Below are 24209 nucleotides of genomic sequence, written 5' to 3'. Positions count from 1 at the left end.
CTTGGAATTCATAGCTCCGGGTCCATTAGAAAACAAGGATGAGGAAGATGCCCCAACCCACCCACTGCATCCCCTTTCAGATCTAGCCTTGCCTCCTCTACCAGCCAGAATCCACACAGGAGTAGACATCTGGATTAACACCCTGAGGGCTCACGGAGAGGAAGAGTCTTGCCTCTGCCACCACTATGATTGTGAAGGACCAGTCCTTAATTTCAAGGTCCTGAGGACCTGCACTCTGACTCTGACAGCTGGGCTGGTAGGTTGAACCTCCATCCCTTGGAGGTACCAGGAAGGATGCTTGGTGTGATGAGACGGTAGGCTATACTTATCAGGACAGTGCAGAAGGTTTGGTCCTGTGAGAGGAATCAGTGACTGATGTAGGGTGCATCTCAGTGAATGCAGAGATAGCTAGGGTGGTATCCTGGGTAGGGGACACAGTCCAGTCCAGGAATGAGGGTCATACACAAAGTACACACGGTGTTCTCTGTCACTGTCTTTGTCTCTTTCCATCTCTGACTATGTCTTCCCATGAATGCCCCTATCTCTTTATCTCTGCCTCTATTCTCCATTTATCCATCTGTCCTTCTCACTCCCCCACCCCGTTCTCCAAGCCCCCATCTGTTCTTTCCTATTGATGGTCCTCCCTAGTATTTCTTGTCTCCAGAACCTGGGTCCACATATCTGGTACATCCCTGTACCTTGGACAAGGTCCACTGTGGGCCCTGTGGAAAGAGGTGCTGCTCTGAGATGCACCTCCTTGAGACCCCCAGGAGATTTCCTACTTGTTCCCCAAGAAGACCTGGGGCCCTGAGACCCATGGTCAATGTCCCAGACTCTAATATGAACCTTCAGAGTTAGTCACAGTCCCACAGGACCGTGTAGACTTAAGGTCATTCTCCTGAAGGACAGTGTGGGGAAAGTCCCCTGAAGCCTCACCTAGCAAGGAATTCAGTGTTCTGGGGTCACACCAGGCACTATCAGAGACCCTGGGGTGGGTGTGATAGAGCCTTGGAGGAAGAGCCCTCAGACCAGTACCAGTTAAAAAGAAAGGGGAGTCCCTCCACCCATGGCCCCTTGGCCTGAATGTGGTGGGCCTCTGCCAGGGGGCTCCTACCTCAGGAAGGGTTGCCTAACCAGGATGAGGGCAGAGAATGGTGCCTCCGAGCATGGAAGCTGTTAGGGGTTACCCTGGCCAAGTTCACATAAAGCCAGAACGGGGCCTGAGACAACTCAGACTCTGGAAGCTCATGATCTCTTGCCTTTCACACTAGGGGCACAGCGACTGGGTAGTGAACCCTGTCACCCTTTGCAGGGGCCTCCCGGAGCACCCACGGAAGCCAGCCAGGATGCTCTCCATATTCAATTTCTGGGACACATTCAACATCTGGGCCATATTCGACATCTGGGGCCCGATCAACAGAGTGCTCTTCTTCCTCAGCCTCACCGTCAGTCTTGCAGGGCTGGCGGGCAACACGCTGCTGCTCTGGCACCTCGGTCTGCACATCAAGAAGGGCCCCTTCAACACCTACCTGCTGCACCTGGCCGCTGCTGATTTCCTCTTCCTCTCCTGCCAAGTTGCCTTCTCTCTTGCCAAGATCGTGTCGGGCCATGAGTTCAAACTGCACTTCCCGGTCACCTTCCTCTGGTTTGCTGTAGGGCTCTGGCTGCTGTCTGCCTTCAGTGTGGACTGCTGCCTCTCCTACATGCTACCCTCATATTGCAGCCCCAACTGCCGCCCCAGGCACACTTCATTTGTCCTCTGCCTCATGGTCTGGGCCGTGACCATGTCGGTCGTGCTGCTGCCAGCCAATGCCTGTGGCCTGCTATTCAATGGAATGAATCTGCTGGTTTGCCTCAAGTACCACTGGGTCAGCGTCATCTGGTTTGCGCTGCTGGCTGGCTCGGTGTTTGGGGTATGCAAGTTTCTCTTAGTCTCGGAGAACTGCTGCTCGTTACAGCCACCCCCCAAGTTCTGCAAGTTGGCCCAGTTCTTCGGGGTCCTTCTGCTCTTCTGTCGCCTGCCCCTGGTTGTCTACTGGTGCCTGCGGCCAATCATAAAATTCTTGCTTCCCTTTTTCTTCCCACTGGCCACCCTCCTGGCCTGCGTTGACAGCAGTGCAAAGCCCTTCTTGTACTACCTGAGGGGCAGGCAGCACAAGAAGGAGCCAGTGCTGGCAGCCCTAAGCAGGGCTCTAGGGGAAGAGTCCCAGTCAAGTAGTGGGGGGATATCCCTGCCCATGCTCCGAGTGTAGATAGTGACTCATACACCCACCTGCCCTGCCCTCATAGCTGCCAAGGGATCCCAGTCTTGCTCAAACCCTTGCCATGGTCCAGCCCTGGTCCTGGGGACTTTGTGGCTACCTCTTGTAAGCAGGGGAGAAGGGAAAGGGGACAGGCTGCATAGTGAACTCGCAAAGAAGACAAGAACATACAGAGGGGTGGCTGCATGAAGAAGGGCATGTGTCCTACATCCTTCTGCCCCTACAGCATCTGCCTGAGAAAACTGCCCCACCATCCTAGTAGACCGGGAGCTTTGTTTCCTCCTGCCATAGATGGGTCAGGTGACTGGAACTACAGCATCGGCTTCTGGGGAGCATTCTCTGCTCTTGGGGGCACTGAGGCCTTATGTTGGACGCATCCACTAATGGGATTCATCTGACTATTCTTTCTCCCTCCCTCACCCCAACATTCCCTGACTAAACCTCACCATCCAGGTAAAGACACTGGGCTTGTGGCCTCCCCAATTTTCCAACCTGGTGTTACTACTCACAGAGGCCACAAGGTGGTGGTGTTTCATCATTAAATAGACCCAGTCTGTCCTGTGCCCAGGGACACCCCAATTTGTTGCCTCCTGGGCACTTCTGCTCCTCAGGTGTTCCCAAGAGACATCACAGTGCCAGCAGGGGGCCTTGGGTCCTACCCAGAGCCTGTCCCATCCCCGGTTCTGGATACCTCTAGGACTGTGCTCAGTCAAGTTTTTTCTGCAGACTCCACCCTGACCTGCCAGCCAGCTTAACCTACAGTTCAAGAAAAGAGAGAGAGCCAAGCTTCCAAAGAGTACATTATTTTGTACATTTTATGATGGTTCTTTAATAATTAAAATGAAAAAATTTAAAAACAGAAAATAACCTTCCTCCATCGTCATTCTTAAAGCAGTCTAGCCCTGGGCCTAGAGAAACAGCTCAGCAGTTAAGAGCACTGGCTGTATCTCCAGAGGACCTTGGTTCAGTTCCCAAGATCCACAAGGTGGCTCACAACCACCTGTTTCAGGGGATCTGGTGTCTTGTTGTGGTTTCTATAGGCACTTCATGCACACAGTGCAGAGACATAACACCCAGACCTACAACATACACATGTAAAGGGTAACATTCAAACCTTACCAAAAACACCAGGGAAATAAGCCACCAGCGTGCTGTCCAGCCATATTGAAACCTCTGGCAAGAAGAATATTCCAGGCGCGTACTTTTCTGACAGACACCTTCAGAAAACTCCTCCTTTGTGTGTGTGTGTGTGTGTGTGTGTGTGTGTGTGTGTGTGTGTATGCACACACACGTGATCCTCATGATTGAGCAGAGAGTGCTCTTCATTGCTTGGCTCCTATATTTGCCTCTTAAGAAAAATATGACACAGACAGTAAGACAGCAAATGCCAAACATTGGAGCTCCTAGAGGGGAAGGTCAATGACACATAAAGAGATACACAGACTCTCTGGGCTCCTTAAAGAGAGAGAGAGAACGATGATATTTTATAGTTTGGTGTGTCTAAAGGGCTGAGTGGGTGGTTACTGGGAGGTCACTGAGAGATTTGGAGGTCATAAGGGCTCAGCTACCTGTGAACACATCCCCTGAGGCACCTCAGAAGGTGCTTTCCTCCTGGCCTGATTGCCCTGTGGTATTCAGGAGAGACCCGTGAATGCCGAGATGAACTGAGTCACAGGTTGCCCTTGAATTTAGGTTGGTGAAAACTTTACAGCCCGTCTGTATAGCAACAAATATAGCCTTGCTATGTAGCCCTGATTGGCTCTCAATTCCCTGTGTAGATCATTCTGACCTTCAACTTGTATTCCTCCTGCCTCGGCCTCCGAGGTACTGGGATTACAGATATGTTCACCACATCCTGTCCTTCATGATTAATGTGTAACAAACTGTCCACACAGAATTCCCTGCCAGGTTAGAAATCTACTCATGCTAGCCTCATCGCTCTAATAGGTGAAGAAACTCTGAGGCCCAACCAGGGCCTGATGTACCTGATACTCATCAGTGATGGAATCAGGGCCTGTTCTTCAGTTTCTGCGATGCTCAGAGCCTTGGCTCTACAGAGTACCTGCTATGTGAGACCTGCGGAACCTAAGCTGCCCAGAGGCCCGGGCCTGGCAGCGATAGCCCCAGCCCTGTCTCGGAATGGGTTAACAGGTGGCTAAGCAGTTAATGGCCTGGAAGAGGCTGTCTGCGGGAGGTACCTAGGAGACGATGAGTAAGGATCTTTGGTAGCTTCCTGTGGGGAGGTAGGTAGACCCAGTCTCGCCAAAGGCATGAGAGCCAAAGAGACAGATGGGGCCTCCCCGTGGAGCTAGCAGGACCTGGCAGGGCGCCATCTTCATTAGTGCCTTATTTGATGGGGCTGCTTAGAGTATGCACAGGGAAAGGGGCTGACTTCCCACCCAGCACAGAACAGCCACTCTGGAGTAGAGTTGGGGTGGGCTATTTCCCACCCCAAACATTTCCTCCTTTCTCTCTGCAAAATTCTATTCAGTGCCACACTTTGGAAGGGTAAAGTTAGATGAACTGACCTGACATAACAGGAAAAAGAAGATGACCTGGGAGACAGATCTTTCCTCAGGTAAGGGCGAGACTAGCAGGGGCCACATGCTGCCACTACACAGCCTTCACCCAGTCATCATCACACCATCCTCAGTCATCACCATTGGCACTATTGCTACCATAAGAACCATCAGCACCATCACCATATCACCATCATCAAAAACATCACCACCATCAACATCACCACCCACCACCGTCATTTTGCTTTCCTCATCACCGCCATTGCCATCATCACCATCATCATCAACATCACCACCACCACCGTCAACATCATCACCACTGTTGTCATAACTACCACTACCACCATCGTCATCATACCATCCCCCCAACATCACCACCATCACCACCACCACCACCATCATCATCATCACCCACTGCCTGCCAAGGACAAATGTGAGTTCAAGTGGTCATGGAGTCAGGAGCCACGCTTCTTCTTCTTCTTCTTCTTCTTCTTCTTCTTCTTCTTCTTCTTCTTCTTCTTCTTCTTCTTCTTCTTCTTCTTCTTCTTTTTTTCCTATTCTTTTTTTCGGAGCTGGGGACCAAACCCAGGGCCTTGCGCTTCCTAGGCAAGCGCTCTACCACTGAGCCAAATCCCCAACCCCAGGAGACACGCTTCTAACTTGATACTGTCGTGATTGCCCAATACGTCTGCTAGGTGTCCAGGCAATGCCGAATAGAGGAAAGGAAAGGACAGGAAGTAGTGAGAAGAGGAAGGGACAAAAAAGATTAGCAAGGAAGAAGTAAGTGGGAAAACAGAGAGGGATTCAGGGAGAGGGAGGGAGGGACGAAGAGGGAAGGAAGGAGGGGAGAGGGAGGCAGCACAGGCTGCTGTCAGACAAAGCGAAGACCTGCAGGTGTCCTCTTGGTAGATGCTAGGACTCCAGCCTCAGCTACTAGATTCAGGATGCCCTAGAAACCCAAGAACTCAGAAGATGGACAAAGTGAATGCCTCACCCTGCTTCCGGTTTCCTGCCTGTCCATAAAGCCAGTGTCCTTCTGCCACAGTGCCCTCAAGATGCGTGTGATAGATATGAAGCCCCCATCTCCAGAAGTCCTTCCCCAGTGGCTGGGACAAGCCTCTGGGAAAGTCAGTGTCCACACCTATGCTCCAGGCAACAGGACACCATCCAGGAGGAGTGTCTGAGAGCAGGTGAGAGAGGAGCTCTTCCTCGTATTTACTAAGAAATTTTGTATCATAAACTTCACTCATCTCTTTCCAAAGGTCATGCCCACTGCCTGCCCTCCTGACCCTTATGAGATGGGCAAAATGAAGCACAGAGAGAGTCTGTGTTTTGTCAGGCTGGCGGCCTCTAAGGCTTCCTGTTTCCTCTTTGAGGTATGCAGAGTAGATAAGCCTGGCAGCCTACCTGTCTGAACACCTCTGCCACCATGATCCTGCCACCTGACCACTCTTCCCGGTGCCCTAGGGTTTGCCGCTCAGAGTCTGTGCCGAGGCAGAGCTAAAAGTAAGCAAGTTAAGTCTTTGGCACCCACAGACACACGAAGGCAGATATCCACACTGGAGGGCCAGGGATGGTTCTACTGAGCTTTAAAATTCAGCAGAGAGGGGGCTGGGGATTTAGCTCAGTGGTAGAGCGCTTACCTAGGAAGTGCAAGGCCCTGGGTTCGGTCCCCAGCTCCGAAAAAAAGAACCGGAAAAAAAAGATTCAGCAGAGAGACACTAAGATTGTCTAACTGCCCCAACACCCCACAACCACCCCTGAGGAGCCTTTCTGGGGCACGCATGGCGCTTCTGTCCAAACAGCTACAGGAGAGGAAGAAGGAGAGGGAAGAGAAAGGGAAAAGAGGGAAGGATAGGAGAAACCTTGGACGTAGTGGTGGGAGGAGCTGATGCCCGCACAGTGCAAAACAGCAATACAATACCTAAGATGGCCCACCCTCCCTCTCTGTGCCTCAGGCTTTGTCCCTGGAGGAGAAAGGCCATAGAGGTGTTGAGTGCCTGTCAGTGGGGCCTTCGGTGTTTGTTAAGGAGCCATGTCTCCTCTTGCAGCCCCTTCCCAAATCAGTCGCAGAAGAGACAGCCCTGGCGTTAGGTAAGAGCAGATCTCACCAAGGCAGTTCCTGCTGCAGCCAGGTCGGGCTGGGTGCCCAGAGAAAGGTTACAGGAGATCATGCTGGAGGGGACAGGTGTCCCTGACACCACACACGGGACCGTTGTGGGTCACTAGTTGTAAGTCTCTAGGGTGCATCCCTGCAGTGAGCCGCTCAGCCCTGGGTTGAGTGCCCCACACGCCCTCTGCACAGCTCCACACTTGCTGTGGCTGCCAACCCGCCGGGAAGAGCCTCTACTGGAGGCGGGGCAGTCGAGTCCTGCTTGCCATTGGCTCTGAGAGGCTAGTTAGAGGAGGGGCCAGCCCACTTGGTGACCCAACCCACTGGAGATAGCATAGCTGAGTGAGGCGAACTGAGGACCAGCCCCGAGGAGATTTCTGCCCTGTGCCCTCATGCCGTGCTGCACGGTGAGTGTGCAACACCCCCTCCCCCGCAACCCACCCTGAGCAGTCTTGCCTCATCCCTGAGGCTACACTGCTGAGATGCCCTGGGAATCCGAGGGTCTGGAGCCATGTAGGGAGGAGTCTGGGGACCCTGTAGGGGTTTCTGCTGACTTCGAAGTTTCCCCGGAGTTGCACCTGGTCAGCTGACCCGGAAGTCGGAGGGGCACCTCTAGTCTGCTGTCCCCCAGCAGTTCTCAGCCTCAAAGGCTGATAGCAGGCGTGATGGGAGCAGGCAGCTGGTTTCAGCAGCCCCGAGGTGTCTTGGACAGGATGCTGCATTGCACCCACAAACAGTGCCCTGCTCCCTGTCTGGATGGCTCCTGCTACCGCCCACTGCCAGGACTACTGCCAGGGTGGTGAGAGTGAGGGGGCTGCATACACTTCCTGAGCAGGGAAGCCCAACAGGCTGGTCACAAGTGTGCCTGGAGACCTCATACCCTATGCCTCGTCCTGGGCAGCCCTCTCCCAGACTGAGACTTCCAGCTTACCTTACTCTAAGAAGAAAGGAACTGTTTCTAAGTTCCTTTGTGTGTGTGAGTTTCTAAATTCCTAACTTAGTATTGCATTGGTGAGATTTGGAACAATACTGAGGTGCTCTTTAGATGTACCTCCTTATGACAGGAACTGGCCAAGAACTCAGCTAGATGCATGCTAGGTACAGACAGGGTCCTGGGGCCACCTGGGAGTCAGCAGGCTGACTTTCCCTGGCTGAGACCATCTAGGGCGCTGGGCTCCTAGAACACTGGCTGGTGCAGGCTCCCTAGAGAAGCTGTTTTGTCAATCTGTGGGTCATGACCCTTTTAGAAGTTACATATCAGATAGTCATAACAGTAGCAAAATTGGTTATTAAGTAGCAACTAAATATTATGGCTGGGAGGGTCACTGAAATATAAGGAACTTTGTTAAAGGGTAGCAGCTTTAGGAAGGTTGAGAGAAGTCAGCCTTTGCCTGATATGAAGGGACAAACTGCCCCCATTGTCCGTTGGTCTGATGTCTCAGTGCCCATGTGTGGGGAGAGGTAGTATCAGCTTTTTTTTTTTGGTTCTTTTTTTCGGAGCTGGGGACCGAACCCAGGGCCTTGCGCTTCCTAGGTAAGCGCTCTACCACTGAGCTAAATCCCCAGCCCCCCTCTAGGGGTTTCTAAGAGCGCATTGTATAGAGCAAGACTGGCCCAAGGCCTTTACCACTGGTCAGTGAAGGGAGGCCGGGGGTCACACGAGAACTACCAAGAGAGGAACAGGTGCCAGTGGCTCTTGGATGACCCCCGTCCCTCACCGCATCTGCAAAGAAACAGGCCTTCTCTGCAGTTCTAGACTGAAAGGAGCTCGGGGCTCTGGGTGATGGTTAATGAGGACTGAGACCGGGATGGAGCCATCAGGGCCTCACGCTCTAGGAGAGTCGGAGTTGTCATTTTCCATGGCCGAAACCCAGAAGGAATGAGGGTGACGGCTGCTGCTCGATCTATGCCAGCCTTTATGTAACACACCTTGCAAGAGGCAGCCACACAAACTGCTTGCCTGTCTACCAGGGAGCTCTGGTTCCTGGAGGCTATTCAGATTCACTGGGCTTTCCACTCCTGCATCAATTCCCTGTGCCAGCCAAGGGTCCTGCCCACTAGAGATCACTGGGTCCCAGAGTCTTTGGAGCACCATGAAAGAGAGGCCCAGCACCCCCACCCGAGCCCTGTTTTTAGACAAATATGGCAGCTGAGCACCTGAGGTGGGGAACCTAAAGCTGGAGACAATCCTGACTCTGGCTTTGGGGGAGAGGGACACAGAGCCATCCTGGACCTCAGTCTCCCCATCTGAGAGAAGCAGCAGCACAGGACCTGAACAGGAGGACAGCAGGCTCCCTGTAAAGGCTCGAGGGCCATGCCTAGGGGAGCTGGCAGCACCAAATCACTAAAACTGTAGCCAAAACCTATGATGTAATCCAGAGAGCCCAGAGCCACCACTCATTCTGGGAAGACAGATAAACCGATGGGCCTAGGGGAGTTAGGTGTGGTGAAGAGTCTAAAGTTGAGGCCATGGGTTTTGGGAGTCCAAGCTGTCCACTGCTCAGGTCTTAGCAGGATTTGGGGTGCTGTGGCCTTCATTGCCACAGGGCCCCTTTCCCCCTACAGTGCCTTTCTGGGTAGCCCCCTGTTTAGCTAATGGAGTCATTACCATTTCCCAAGTCTGTGATACTCTCTACCTCTGAGGCAGTCTATTCCCAGACCTGAACCACTGGGCTATCCTTACCATATCCTTCCCTTAACAGGACAGCAAAGAGTCCTCAACTCCATGACTTGCTGTTCCACCATCCCTATGAGGACACACATGCCAGGCAACAGAGGACCAAGCAGGACCAGTGCAGGGCAGGGGGAGCCCAGATGACAGCTGCCTTGCCCTCCTTGTCTGTTCCTACCCCTCCCTCCCTGCCTCTTTGTTCCTCTACTGAGCCATAGGGTGCCCCAAGCAACAGGGCATATTCTCAGGTGACAAGCTGGCAGGTCCAGTGCTGGCCTGACACCTGGTGACCAGCCAAGGACCCAAGGAAGCCACAGGGAGAGCCCCCTAGCTGAACTATTCTATTTTATGAGTTGAGCTTGCCCTGAGACCAGTAGCTAGGATGGATATTGGTCAGCCCCAGAAAATGAAAACTAAGATATGGGAGGTCTCAAGTTCGCAATAGATGCTATTCTGACCCTTGTCATCGGCCCCTACATGAAGCTCACTCCCCCCCCCCCAATGTAGGATAAGTGGCGGAGAGCAAGGCAAGGTCTAAGTGACAGCAAACTCTTGGCAGTGTGTGGGGTGGGGTCATGTTCTGAGGACCTAGGCTTAGATGACCGTCTTGATGCTTCTCAGCTGGGGTGAGTACTTGTAACCTTCTCTGCTTTGCTTTTCCCATCCGTAAAAAGTAGCAATCACAGTGGCCACCACGGTGTTCATGAAAACAGAATGCTTTCAGGTATATGCTGTGTATCGAGACAGATGTTTTATGTGTTGGCCAGGATGATGGTGACCACTGGAGATGTGACAATGCATATAGACAAATTGGAAGTGCAGATTTTTGTTGTTTGGTTTTTGTTGTTGTTGTTATCTTTTTTAGAAGGGAGTCTTGTGTAGCCTAGGCTAGTCTCAGACCTTAGCCTAGACTGACTTTGAACTCCGGACCCTCTTGTTTCTGCCTCCCAGTTTCTGGGACTATGAGCATTCGTCAACAAATCCAGCTGAGGAGTCAAGAGTTTGGGTACCTATAACATGGCAATATAGCCCCCAGGCACAGTGTCCACGGGACACACTAGCAAAATGTCCTTGAGCTTCGGGTCTCAATAGGGACAATCTCCCCACAAGAAGATACCTCAAAAACAAGGGCTGCTTGAAGGAGCCGGCTAGATCTTGTGTGCTGTGCTCTACCTCGGGGGCTGCTGTCTCTGAGAAGTGAGACCTACTGTGCTCTAAGCCCAGGCTGGACCCTGTGCAGGCACCTGTTGGTGCCTGGGAGGCTGGGCCCCATGCGCTGTCCCTCGGGGATCTGGCTCCCAGTTCCTCGACATCCTTAGTCTCTGGCCAGCTCCTGGCCTTGGCGGGCAGGAGAGGACAAGGACAAGAATAACAATTGGGCTGAGCATCTAGGACGCCTGTGCTTCCAGCCATGGAGGAAAGGGACACATCAGGGTGAGAAGTGAAACCAGCAGCCACTCAAGTGAGAAGATAGGAGAAAACCCGCCCGCTGCCCCTGGATCCTCGGGCTGATGAGGACCAATGCAAGCCCCACTTCTACAACGAGGCCACAGCCATGTCTGGGGTAGAGGATCTATGAGCTACAGAAGCCAGGAGCAGGGGTGACTATGGGGGTGCAGTTGGGTTGGTGGCTTCTGGGGAGGAGCAAATCTTACCTGGATGGGGGTTAGGGAGGGCTTGACAGTCCCAGCCTCTCAATTTTGAGCTTGTTGCTTCTCTTCAGCCAGAGCTCCACCCCCAGGCCTCGTGCATCACAAGCTTATACAGTCCGTTTGGATCCTCACTGCCTCCAGACCTCACCATTGCATGACTCAGACAAGACAGGTAACCCCAGCCCACCTCCTCCTCACATTCCCTAGGGTGAAGCTGGAGCAGGGACAAGGACATCCAAGGCCTGCCAGCCAGAAACCTGCAGGCCACCCAGTGCCAGGGTGACCTGCAGCTCTGTCCCCATCTTTCACCTCCATCTGGTGAGAGTCACATCTTGGCTGAGTCAGGAGCTGTCCTTTTGAGGACAGCTGTCCTGGCTGGCCCATTGTTTGTCCTTGTCACATCAGCTTCTGTTTCTCCTAGGAGTGGGTGATGGCCACATCTTTTTGGCCCTGTCTCCAGACCCAGGGACTATTCAGGACCACCTCAGACTGAGGCTCCCTGGTACCACAAGAGGCCGGAGACACGGGAGCTGCAGCTGTTGGAGAGACAGCAGGCAGGCAGGGCTCTCCCGGCAGACTACCCATCCATCTTCCTGTGTTTCCCCAGACAGCAGTCTGGAAGGTAGGACTCAGCCTCTCTCACCACCAGGTGTGTTCCCCAGGGACGTACAGTTGACATTCATGTCACATCTGGGCACTGGCCAGCTGTAAGGCTAATGCTCACTACCCTTCTGAACATTGAACTTGCCTCCCTGGGATTATGAGCCAAAGGCTTAGGACAAGTAAACTCTGCATTTCTCCAGACCTGGGACTTGTCCTTGTCACTGGTGCCCTATACCTCTCAGCACCATATCTCACCTCAGCCGCCCTTATCAAGTGTGTGAAAAAGAGCAAGGACGCATAGGCCTCCGGTGTAGGCCAGGCCTGTCCAGCCGGCTTAAGTTATAGCTCATCCCACCTTTGTGAGGAAAGAGGCCCAACGGCAGGACAATCCCCAACAAGTTGACCAAGCCCTGTGTGAAGGGTCAGGATGCTCTCTGTTCTTATCCCTCACCAGGCATGATGGGTCTCTGGGCAGACAGAGCCCAAGTACCTCTGTCTGTGGTCAGTCCATACAAACATGCTGTGGACGTGCTCCCTCTGGCTCTCAAAGCCTAGAGGACCTGCAAGCCAGCAGCATTGCTCAGTGACAGACACAGCAAATCATTTAACCTGCGGAAAGAGTGATCAAAGAAACCCTGTCAACTGCAGGGTGGCTGTGAGCCACCCCCACCCCACCCCGCCCCACCCTGCTTAGCCCCAGGGAGAGTACGCTTAAATTGTTTTAGGTGTGTTTTAGTTTTAGTTATGCGTGACAGGTAGAATGGGGGGGCACCCCTCAGTGTGTAGCCAGACTCTGTTCCTCTCTAGTAGAAGATTGCCTAACTAACTCTCAGAGTCATTCTGACACCATTATCAAAAGTCAATTGACCGTGCTTGCCAAGACTGGTTTACCATGACTTTGTGTGCCAGCAGATTCTGCCTGCATGTTAGGGTGGCTTTTTCTAGTTCTGGGAAAATTCATGCATCTCGACAGGGATCAGTCAAATTCGTGTGTACCTTTGGTTAGGCAGTAGGACAACTTCAGTAGCAAGTCTGGATAACTGCCACCTGCAAACTGGTGCCCCAACTGAGCCCAAGGTCCCAGTCACAAAGCAAAGTGTGCCTTGGTAACCACAGGCCACCTGAGGCTGTTCAAACTGACATTTAAATGTGCTGAAGTGAGTTTCTGGATTGTCTATGACGTCCTCGGCCTGCATCGGTGTGTGGTTGATGGCAGCCACCCCAGGCCACTTTGCCTATTTCCATCACTCCAGGCGACTCTGGTAGAGTTATAGGAGGTGGAAGGTATAAGAATCCCAAATTCTGGCTGGGGAGGGAGCTCGGTTTGCAAAGTTCTTGCTGTGAAAGTATGAGGAATCACAGAACCCAACTTTAAACTGCTCATGGTGGCACGCAGTGTAACCCCAGCATTGGGGAGGTAGAGACAAGAGAATCCTTAGGACTTAGTGGTGAGCCAGCCTAACCAAGCCTAACTAGAAAGTTCTAGGCCAGTGAGAGACACATACATACAAACACACAGTCACACATAGACACAGACATACACACAGAGATACACATAGACAGACACCCACACAAACACACACACACACACAGACACACACACACAAACACACACATACAAACACACAGACAAACATAAACACAGACATAGACACAGACACCCACACAGACACACAGACACAAACACACACATACAAACACACAGACACACATAGACACAGACATACACACAGAGACACACACAGACACCCACACAAACACATACATACACACACACACACACACACACACACACACACACACACACACACACACTACTGCAGGAGAGTAGAGAGAAAAAACGTCCTGCTGGAAGCACTTGGAGGTTGGGGTTCCTCCCTGCACAAAACCAGGCTGGATATACTTCTCTTCTCTGTCCTCTGCCTCATAAATGTTCTTCTCACCTGTACCCTCCTGTCCCTTCTACCTCAGGAATGAAGTGGACCCTCCCTTCTGAGACCAGAGTCATGGGCTCACAAAGGCTCAGGACTTTCATTCCCCATCCTGCTTCTGAGCCTCACAGTCCCACCTGCATCACTCCAGGCTGCCCTACGTCCCTTCCTCTCTGGCTAGCAGGATGAGACATCAAGGACTGATATCTACCAGCCTATCTTGGGGTTTAAATGGCCTCCAAAGGACAGGATACCATCCATCCCCTTTCTGTATACCTGGGCCTAGGATTGTCAAGGCCAAGAGTTGCTCTGCCCAGGAGAGAGCAGCCCTGAGCCCTACTACCCAGCTACTCCTACGCTAACAGGTCTCTCACCCAGCCAATGGTCCCGCTACACTCATGGTCCCGCTGGATGCTTTCTTGAGGCCTAAGTGTCAGAGACTGAAAATGCCAAGTAGCTACATCTATTCTCTCCTGCCTATCCCCTGTTTCCTGAGACCTAAGACAGCCACCACAGATCTGCCTGCTGGTGTCCCAATGTTTGTGGTCCCTTCCCACATCCAAAGAGCTGGGTCTTAATGGTTAGACAAACACAAGATCTCCTGGGATGGAATTTGCTCTGGACAGGGCCAGGTCTGACCTGAAGCAGAATAGCCTCCAGGGCTTTTCCACTGCCGACTGTTCAGCTTGTATCGGTTCCCATGGCCCCTCTGCATTTGTTTGTATGGACCACGGCCCCTCTGTGCATGTGCCTTTGAAAGACAATTCCCTGTCCCTGACATTTCTTCCCATCACTCCCTCAGTGTGGCTTTCTGGGCTGTTCTGGTTTCATTTCTGCTGTGTGATAAAATACCCTGGCAGAAGCAAGTTAGGGGAGAGAGGTTTAGTTCAGCTTACAATTGCAGTTCATAGTCCAGGATACCAGGGAGGTCAAGGCAGCCCCAGTCAAGAGCACAGGGAAGTGAATGCAGGCTCATTCCCTTGTGCTCAGCTCCACTTCTCTGGTCTTACATAGTCCAGGGGCTCCCGCCTACTGTGTGGCACCGATTGGCTTAATTAAGACAATTCCCATGGAAATGCCCCCACCCCACCCCACCCACAGCTGTCATGTAGACAATTGATCATTGAGATTCTCTCTTTCCCAGGTGATTCTAGGTTGTGATAAGTTAGCACTTAAAGCAGACTGTCACATGCGAGTACGATGGTCGTCCACGCACATCACTTTGACAGTGTGTGGCTGTGTGTCCACAGTGGTGTAACTGCCACCAAAGTCCAACTGCAGAACAATCTGAACACTAAGACCAATGCTGGGGTCTTGAGGGGTCCACCTTGTCCCCGTCTCTGTCTGTGTCTGTCTGTGTCTGTCTGTCTGTCTGTGTCTGTCTGTCTGTCTCTGTCTGTGTCTGTCTGTCTGTCTTTCTCTTCCCCTCCCCCTCTCCCCCTCCCTCTCATCCTCCTCTTCTTCTCCCTCTCCTTCCCTCACACTCCAGAAATTGTTTGTAACTATTAGGAGGTAGACATTCCTTTGTGCTTCTTCCCAGCTGCAGCGAACTTATGAGATTCCTGCATGTGGCTGAGTGGAGGAAGGCATTTGGGGAGAGGAAGGGGGATGTCCGCTCTGCCCACTGCCCTGGTACTCTTCTGTCACACTGAAACATTGCCAGCTTGCTTCTGCCTCAGGCATCTGTGAACGAAGCCATAGAAAACGCACACGTTTCTCTGCAGATGTCAATTTGCTTGGGTGGGCGCAGTGCTGGGAAGTCTCCTGGAGGCATGCATGTAAAAACTGCCAATCTGCCTTCCAAAGGCCAGAGCTGCTTGGCTTGGGGTTCCTTTCAGCGACACGTGGGGGCGCTGTTGCTCCAACATACTCTTGTGATCCAATTTGCCAGGAACGAATGGGCTGCAGATCCCAAGAGCCGATTCAAGGGCACATCCTAGCCCCACCTCCTAGGGGGGTCTCACCACCTCCCAGTAGCTCCACAGGTTGGACACAAATTCTCCTTACATGGTTTTGGCCGACATTCTTCTAAATGAAGGCAGAATGGATCCAGGTTGTCTGTGTGCAGAGAAAAGGCCAGTTGTCACAGCACCTTTTGTTTGGCAGCCTGCCTTTTCTCCACTGAAATGCCTTTTCTGTCTTTGTGTCTGTGTCCAAAACCAATGGTCCATGGACTTCTGGCCTCAGCTCCAGTCTGTTAATCTGCGTCTTTTCTTTTGCCAACACTAATACTGCATAGAATTGATTCTTGCATGTTTTCGGTGAGTCCTTAAGTCGAGTGGCAAGAGCCCTTTACACTATACTCTTTCAAGACTATACAAGCCATTCTTTTTTTTAAAAATATTTAATTTTAGTCTTAATTATGCATATGAGTGTGTGCACTTGATTGCACGTGCCTGTAGAGGCCAGAGGCATTGGACACCTTGGAAGTTACAGGTTGTCGAGAGCTGTTCAGTGACCATGCCGGGGACCAAATTCAGATCCTCCCAAAGTGGCGCTTCATCTTAGCCACCACATTGTCTCTGGGTCTGGCTACCTCGAAAAATTGTTTTAATTGTTGCAGTTGAGGTGACTCAACAGAGAGAGATGTTTGTCCCTCTCTCCTGCAAGCCTGCAGGCATGAGTTACATCCCTGGAATTCACATAAAGTTGGAAGAAATTATTTTCTGAGCTACACACACACACACACACACACACACACACACACACCAAAACACACACACACACCAACACACCAACACACACACACACCAACACACACACACCAACACACACACACCAACACACCAACACACACACACACACCAACACACACACACACCAACACACACACACACACACACACACACACAGTGCCCCCTCGGCACAGCATCAGTACCAATTATAATAAAATTTCAAGGAATCATCAATATCGGTCACTTGCATAAAACAATGAGTTTCTTCTGGGGGTTGTTTGGTTGTTCAGGTCTTGAAGATGTTTTTATTAATATTGTGTGCATCTGTGATGTTAATATTGTGTGTGTGTGTATGACATTGTGTGTACGCATGCTGTTAACGTTGTGTATATGTTAGAGATTCCCCTTCACTTCCCACACCTACCTCGGCCCCCTTCTAATTCCATGTCTTCTCATAAAGATTTTTTACAAATAAACGTTTTCATTGATAGTAGATACAACACAACTCAATACATCATAGTAATAAACAAACTCGTATATCAGGCCAAACATATATTCCTTGAAAACAAAGGCGATGTCATTTTCCCTTCCGACTGTGCCTAGCTGCCCCTCCTGCCCCCTACCTCCTCACCCTCTTCCTCCTCCTCCTCCTTCTCCTCTTCTCCTCTTTCTCCTCTTCTGTGCTGGGATGGAGGCCAGATGCGCTGGTTAGGGATTTTGTCAAACTGACACAAGTTGGTGTCACTTGGGGAAAGGGAATCTCAATGAGGGATTGGCCCATCACATTGGCTGTGGGCAAGTAAGTCTGGGGGCATGATTCTGACTAGTGACTGGTGTGGGAAGGCCCAGCCCGCTGTCTGCAGGTCTGCAGTGGTCAGATGATCCTAGGCTGTATAAGAAAGCAGGTCCTGGCTCGGTGGTCCTGAGTTCAATTGGCCAGCAACCACATGGTGGCTCACAATCATCTATAATGGAATCTGGTGTCCTCTTCTGGTGTGTCTGAAGACAGCTACAGTGTGTGTATTCACATACATAAAATAAATAGATTTTTAAAAATAAAATTAAAATGAAAAAAACCTCATTGTTTCACCAACTTACACATTGGCTTGTCATAAATTCTCTTTCTGAACTAAATGGACTCCCCCGCCTCCACCCCTGCCTCTAAAAAATAAGGAAAGAAAGAAAGAAAGAAAATGAAAGTGAAAGAAAGCAGGCAGACCAAGCCAGCCTTACTCAATCAACACTGAGTTATCATAGGCTTCCATGACAGAGATTAGCTTTACCTGTGTTCACACCTACCTGGCACAGTAATATTCTTTTGTCAGGCAACTTCTTGTATATGTTCAGTGCCTCCAGTATTCACCTATGCTGGCAAATGAAATTTCTATCTAAATACTACAATTTATTTACTGAACTGCTAATGAACACTGACTATTCCTGTGTGAATAAGCTGCTAACCTTTTATTCTTACTATTTGTAATTGTGTTTGTGCATTAGTGTAGTGCCCATAGAGACCAGAAGAGGGCACCAGACACCCCACCCCTCCCCACCCTCTACCCCAGAACTGGAGTTCTATACCATTGTGAAGCTGCTGGGAACTGAACTGGGATCCTCTGTAGAATCAGCCGTGCTCTTAACCACTGAGCCACCGCTCCAGCTCCTCGTGTGTTTCTCTTTTTTTCCATTTGAAGTTAACCTGCGTATGAGAGGAAACATACAACATCTGTCTCTCCGAGTCTGGCTTATTTTGCTTGATGTGATCTCCATTTCCACCCACTTTCTTGCAAATGACATTTAGTTCTTCTTCATGCCTGACTACAGCTCCACGGTGCACACTCATTTGTTGTTGAACACGCCTTGTTTTCCTCACCGCTATCTGTGGATGCACCCCTAGGCTGTCCCAAATAACACGGTGATGAATGCTGCCTTTTGGTATGCCTTAGAATAAACCCTGCTGAGATTGTCTTGGGATTTTGCTGAGTCCACTGCAGGAGCATCTTAGCAATGGTGACTGCTGACTTGACTACAGTCGCCGAGCTTTGCTGAGCTTTCTGATTGTTTCATCTGTAACTAAACCTTTGGGACAGTAAGCAGATAGAAGCTGCGTGGTTAGACTGGACCTGAGTATTTCTCAAACTTAACTGTATGTAGATGTTTCAATAACACCATATTGTGGAGGGCTCCTGGGGTCTTCCTTCCTAGTACTTACACACACACACACACACACACACACACACACACACACACACACACACTGAACTTCACCTCTGAGTGTGGGATTGGGATTCTGTCTATTGTGTAGGTTGTCTCACATAGAAAAGTGTGCTCCTTACAAACAGAGCCAACACTGTTTCTCCCTTCCTTGTGTGCCTAGATGCCCCTCCTGCCCCTTTTTTCCTCCCCATCCTCCTCTTCCTCCTCCTACTCATCTCCTCCTCTTTCTCCTCTTCTGTGCTGGGATGGAGGCCAGATGTGCTAGTTAGGTTTGTGTCAAACTGACACAAGTTGGTGTCACTTGGGGAAAGGGAATCTCAATGAGGGATTGGCCCATCACATTGGCTGTGGGCAAGTCTGGGGGCATGATTCTGACTGATGACTGGTGTGGGAGGGTCCAGCCCGCTGTCTGCAGGTCTGCAGTGGTCAGGTGATCCTGGGCTGTATAAGAAGGCAGGCTGAGCAAGCTGTGATGAGCAAGCCAGTAATTGCATTGATCTATGGTGTCTGCTCTTCAGTTCCTGCCTCCGAATTCCTGCCTTGAGGCCCTGTCTGACTTCCCTTTATGATGGGCAGTGGCCTGTAAACCAAACAAACCCTTTCCCTCCCTAAACTGTTTTGGTCATGGTGTTTAGTACAGCAACAGGGAAATAGAGCAAGACACCAGGCCTTTTGTATGCTGGGCAAGGGCTTTGCCACTGAGCACCAGGAAGTTTTGGGTGCTGTGCTTAGTTTTGCAGTGCTGGGGATGTGCACTGGTTAAACCCTTTTCTTGTCCCGCTGAGCTGACCAGGACCCCCAAGTGCTGCTGAAGAGCAGTGAGACCATGGACAGCCTCGCTCTGGGCCTGGCCCAAGGAGAAAGCTTTGATGTTCCTCTGTTGCCTGCGGTACTCACATGCTTGAAGTTATAGGTGGATGGGCATTGCCTGGTGTGCATGCTGGGAACTGAATGTGGGTCCTCTATGAGAATAGAATATGCTCTTTTTATTTATTTATTTATTTATTTATTTATTTATTTATTTATTTATTTAAGTTTTTCAAGACAGGGTTTCAAAGTGTAGCCTTGGCTGTCCTAGAACTGGCTCTGTAAACCAGTCTGACTTTGAACTCACAGAGATCTTCCTGCCTCTGCCTCCTGAGCCCAAGAGCAATTAAATGCTCCACCTCCGCCTGGCTTTTTTGGTTTTTTGTTTTTTGTTTTTTTTGTTTTTTGTTTTTTGTTTTTTTACTGTTTTTTGAAACCAGAACACTTATGACTGATTGTTGAAATGCTCGAGATGAACTGGATGCTGCACTGTTGGCTTACGTGTTGTTCTTTTGTGGAATCCATGTCTTAATTGGTGATAGACAATTTTAGCTGCCTCGTTCTCCCAGTCCTGGTAGTGTTTCGGCCTGGACACTCGGTTATGCTCTCTGCTTTCTCTGGTGCTTGGTGGGGCGGCCATATTTGCTACAGGTCTACTCAGAGCCTCGGCAGCAGCACGGTGCTTGTGTCTTATTTCAATGCTCTCCAAAGGATGATGCTGTTCCCACCATCCTGCTTCTGCCACTGAGGTAGAAGAGCTGGTATGCAGTCTCAGTCACCGAGCCCTTTCTCCAACCCTGGAGTTCTGCTGAATGCTCACTCTGCTCCCATCGGAGGATCGTGTGGCTTTTCTTCCTCAGAGTGCAGCAATGGTGCTGGATGTTGGCAGTTGGAGCCTGTGAGTGCGTGCGTGCATGTGTGCGTGCGTGCGTGCGTGCGTGTGTAATGCCACATGGGCATGGTATTCACACATGATTGGACTTGGTTGGCTCTTTATGCTTGTTTCTATGTTTCTTCCTATTGTTTTAGAAACAGGGTATCCCTCTGTAGCCCAGGTTGGCCTGTCCAGTGGTGGGAGTACAGGTGAGCACCAGCAGGCCTGGCAGGCACCGGGTGTGGTCCTTTCTCTCTCTCTCTCTCTCTCTCTCTCTCTCTCTCTCTCTCTCTTCCTTCCTTTCTTTTTTTTTCCACCTCTTTGTCAAGAAGCTCTCAGTCACTCTGAGCGTCTGCTGTGAATACACTCCAGGGAAGGGGACTCCTGGAGAGAAGGAAGCAGCTCTGACAGTGAGGAGATTGTGGTTGGCAGATAAGGTCAAGCGCAGTGCATGTTACAGAAGACACATGTGAGAATCCGGAGCAGTGGAGACACTGTAAATACAGTCCTTATGTGTGCGACTCACACACACACACACACACACACACACACACACTAATTACAACAAGAAACAACCCAGACCACCCAAGGACATTTACAGGCTCAGATTGCCAGACCCCAGGCCTTCATAAGACTATGGGTATCACTTCCCCACCAATACAAAGGGTGGCCCACCTCGTCACCACCTGTTATTCTCATTCCTGGAAGTGAAGGACCCCCTTCCTCCCCTATACTGGCCCACCAGAAACCAAAGACAGCCCAACTCCATGAAAAATCCCCCTTCCCCTGAGGCCTGTAAAAGGAGAAATCACTCTCCCTTGTGGGCCTGAAAACCTCATCAGAACCCCACAATGCTGTTTATCTGTGGCATTGGGACCTGAATGCTCCTCAGAGCCTCACCATGCTTCTGTCTGTCTATCTGTCTGTCTTTGGTGTTAGTAAGTCTTTGAATAAAATCTCTTACCAAAAGAACAGTCTACCTCAATGTCACCCTCGAGCATCAAGCTCCAAATCTTTTGACAAGATGCTCTGACATAGAAAACATGTGCCCCTCAGTCACCCCAATGAAGACTTAGTACTTCCTGACATCCGTATTTGTATGACCTTCAAAGGACAATGGGGAAACTGAGGCACAAACAGATCAAAACCAGCTGGCTGGGGGGAAGCCACCTGGAACCCTAACTCCATCCTAGACACTGTAGCTCCTCTCCCCATCCCCCACCTTAAACTGGGAACCTCCCTTCCTATCCCGAAGGCCACAGGCTGGGTCTTCGTCAACCTCAGTCTCTCTCCTTTTTGAATATTTATTTTGCTTTGTTTGTTTGTTTTGTTGTTGTTTGAAACAGGATTTCACTGGATAGTCCTGGCTGTCCTGGAGCTCACTGTATAGACCAGGCTGGTCTTGAACTCCTAGAGATCCAACTGCCCCTGCCTCCTGAGTGCTGAGATTTTATTTTACTTTTAGTAGTGTGTGCATGTGTGTGTGTGTGTGTGTGTGTGTGTGTGTGTGTGTGTGTGTGTGTGTGTGTGTGTTTGTGCTCTTGAGTATACTTGCATGGGAAGACCAGATCTCCTGAAGCTGAAGTTACAGGAGGTTTTGAGCCACCCATGTGAGCTGAATTCAGGAATTTGGATTCTCTGCAAGAACAACAGGTGCCTTTAACCACTGAGGCATCTCTCTAGCTACCTGACCTTCTCACACAAGACTGGTTAGAGTTCCATTCTTCCATGGAACTATTGGTCACTAATGCCAGGCAGGTGCTCCACCACAAAGCCACATCCCAGTCTCCTGCTGCCATGCTTGTCCCCTGAAGGGACAGATTTTTTTTTTTTCCTAAACAAAAATGAGATCAGTGGGCTGGAGAAACAGCTCAGTTGATAAAATGGTGGCCATGCAAGCAGGGGGACCTGAATTTGATCCCCAGAACTCAAGTTTTTTTTAAATAAATAAATAAATAAGTAAGTAAGTAAGTAAATAAATAAATAAATAAATAAGGACAGGCATGGTGGCGCACACTTGTAATCCCTGCATTGGTAAGATTAAAGCAGAGGGCTCTCTGGTGCTTGCTGGCCAACCAGCCTCACCTCATTGGTAAGCTCAAGTCCCAATAAGAGATTCTGCCTCAAAAATCCAAGTAGACAGCACCTGGGGGATCACCCTGGAGTCAACCTGTGGCCTCCATGTCCACACACACAAATAAGCCCATCCTTCCTTTTTCCCAGAATCCCTATCTAGTTCACTTCAGTCAAAATAAAACCAAAATGTGCACATCTGCACAGGCAAGATAAACCTCCCAGCATCCTTGACCTCACCTCATGCCCTTCTCCCAACTTGGCCGCCCTGGCCATCCCATGAACAGAAAGGGCGTAGCCTCCTCAGTCCTGGCACCTGCTGCTTCCACTGCCTGTGCTGCATTGACTTCTGGATGCCAGGAGCTCTCCCTCCCTGCACAGCTGGAGGTGGGGGCTGCTCTCATTATCACGACCTAACATATGAGGGAACCGAGGCATGGAGAGTTGCACAAACTTGCTCAAGGCTTTCCTAGGCATTGGAACGAATCAGTGTTGCCCCTGCCCACACAACCCCTCCTCAGCCCGGCTCCAAGACTCTTTGCCCTTGTCTCCTCCACCTTCTACCACACACATGCCGCTCACTTGACAGTTAAAGAAAAGGTGGTTCACTCAGGAGGACAACTCGGATGTGGCTCAGCTGGTAGAGTGTGTGCCTGGAATGTAGAAGGCCCTGGGTTCTATGCCCGGCACCACGCAAAACCAGGTGTGGTGGCACATACCTGTAATCCCAGCACTTGGGAGGAAGATTGGGAGTTCAGGCTCATCTTCAACTACATACTGAGTTTGAGACCAGCGTGGGCCACATGAGACCCTGTCTAAAACAAAGCAGACAAAGACCCTGCAGGAATGGGGTTCTTCCTGACAGAGCCCTGCTCAGTAGCAGCAAGGTTAGATAGAACCTGTCCTCATTCACAAGATTGCCTTTTTCCAGCCCTGCAAGGACTTCTGGGAAGCCCAGCTCCAGCCATGCACCTGTACCTGAACCACACTGGGACACTTCCCTCAGTCCTCCCTTGGCCATCTGGCACTGGGGCAATCTCATTCAGTCTGTGTTCCTCAGCCCACCCTTCCTGCTGCCATGCATAACCTCGCCCACTGGGCCAGTAATCTGGCTCCTATAATCCATATTCAAACGACACGTGAAGGCAACTTTGCTGAGACCTTGCCCTAGGGGATAGGGGACTTGTTTTCTTCTCCGAGTCCCCCGAGGACTGGCTCTAGCAACTGCTGGTTTACTGGGTTCTAGCAGCCACACCCAGCTTTTTGTCTGAGCTTGGGGCAGACCTATCAGGCAGGCTGGTCTCCGATCTGTGAGGCGGCCTACACTACACACAGTCCTGTTGGAAGGGCAGAGTCACTCCTCAGATCTCAAGAAGGCAGTTCCACTATGGCCCTGAGCATCTTGTCTGAGCAGTTCTGCATCCGAAGGCCTCGCCAGGTGACTGGGTTTGGGCAGGGATGGTCCCAGGGTGAATGGAGAATGAGCCCACCTGACCTTCTTGCCTGTGTACAAGAGGCTGGGACTTGCCCACCAGGTGGAACCCTAGCCCCTGTCTAGCAGGGTAGGCATGACTGAGGCTGAGTTCACAAGAGGTCAACAGACACTGGAAGTTGGCTATTCCAGGTTTCCCCGCCACAGCCCTGCCCAGTGGATTTTAGCAGCAGTGGTTTTCCAGAACCTGGGAGCACACTGCTGCTGGCCACAGCGCCCACTGGGCTCTGCCCACACTGACACCGGGGTTCCTAAGGTTGGAGGTTCTGTTGGGGAAACCTCTACACTCTTCTGTGTCCTACCTGATTCCAGGGATCTGGAGGA

General features: G+C 50.9%; 2 protein-coding genes across 3 annotated transcripts in view; both read left to right on the top strand.

The window, feature by feature from the left end:
* Window positions 1–1346: 1346 nt before the first annotated feature.
* Mrgprgl1 (MAS related GPR family member G like 1) lies at window positions 1347–2252 on the top strand. Its single transcript, XM_006230966.3, has one exon. The coding sequence runs from the start codon at window positions 1347–1349 to the stop codon at window positions 2250–2252; it is 906 nt and encodes a 301-aa protein (XP_006231028.3).
* A 5030-nt stretch (window positions 2253–7282) lies between these two features.
* Window positions 7283–24209, top strand: part of Osbpl5 (oxysterol binding protein-like 5) — a 70646-nt gene continuing 53719 nt past the window's right edge. The window contains exon 1 of one of the 2 annotated variants that reach the window (XM_063268111.1): window positions 7283–7300. In XM_063268111.1, coding sequence (XP_063124181.1) covers window positions 7286–7300 — 15 coding nt within the window. In that variant the 5' untranslated portion in view covers window positions 7283–7285. Of the gene's footprint in view, window positions 7301–23539; window positions 23832–24209 lie in introns of those variants that run through there. The other variant, NM_001015024.2, reaches the window with a different exon arrangement.

The sequence above is a fragment of the Rattus norvegicus genome, chromosome 1 (genome assembly GCF_036323735.1).
Source record: "Rattus norvegicus strain BN/NHsdMcwi chromosome 1, GRCr8, whole genome shotgun sequence".
Lineage (NCBI taxonomy): Eukaryota > Metazoa > Chordata > Mammalia > Rodentia > Muridae > Rattus > Rattus norvegicus.
The sequence above is the reverse complement of the archived record's forward strand: the minus strand, read 5'-3'. Positions and strand labels throughout refer to the sequence as shown.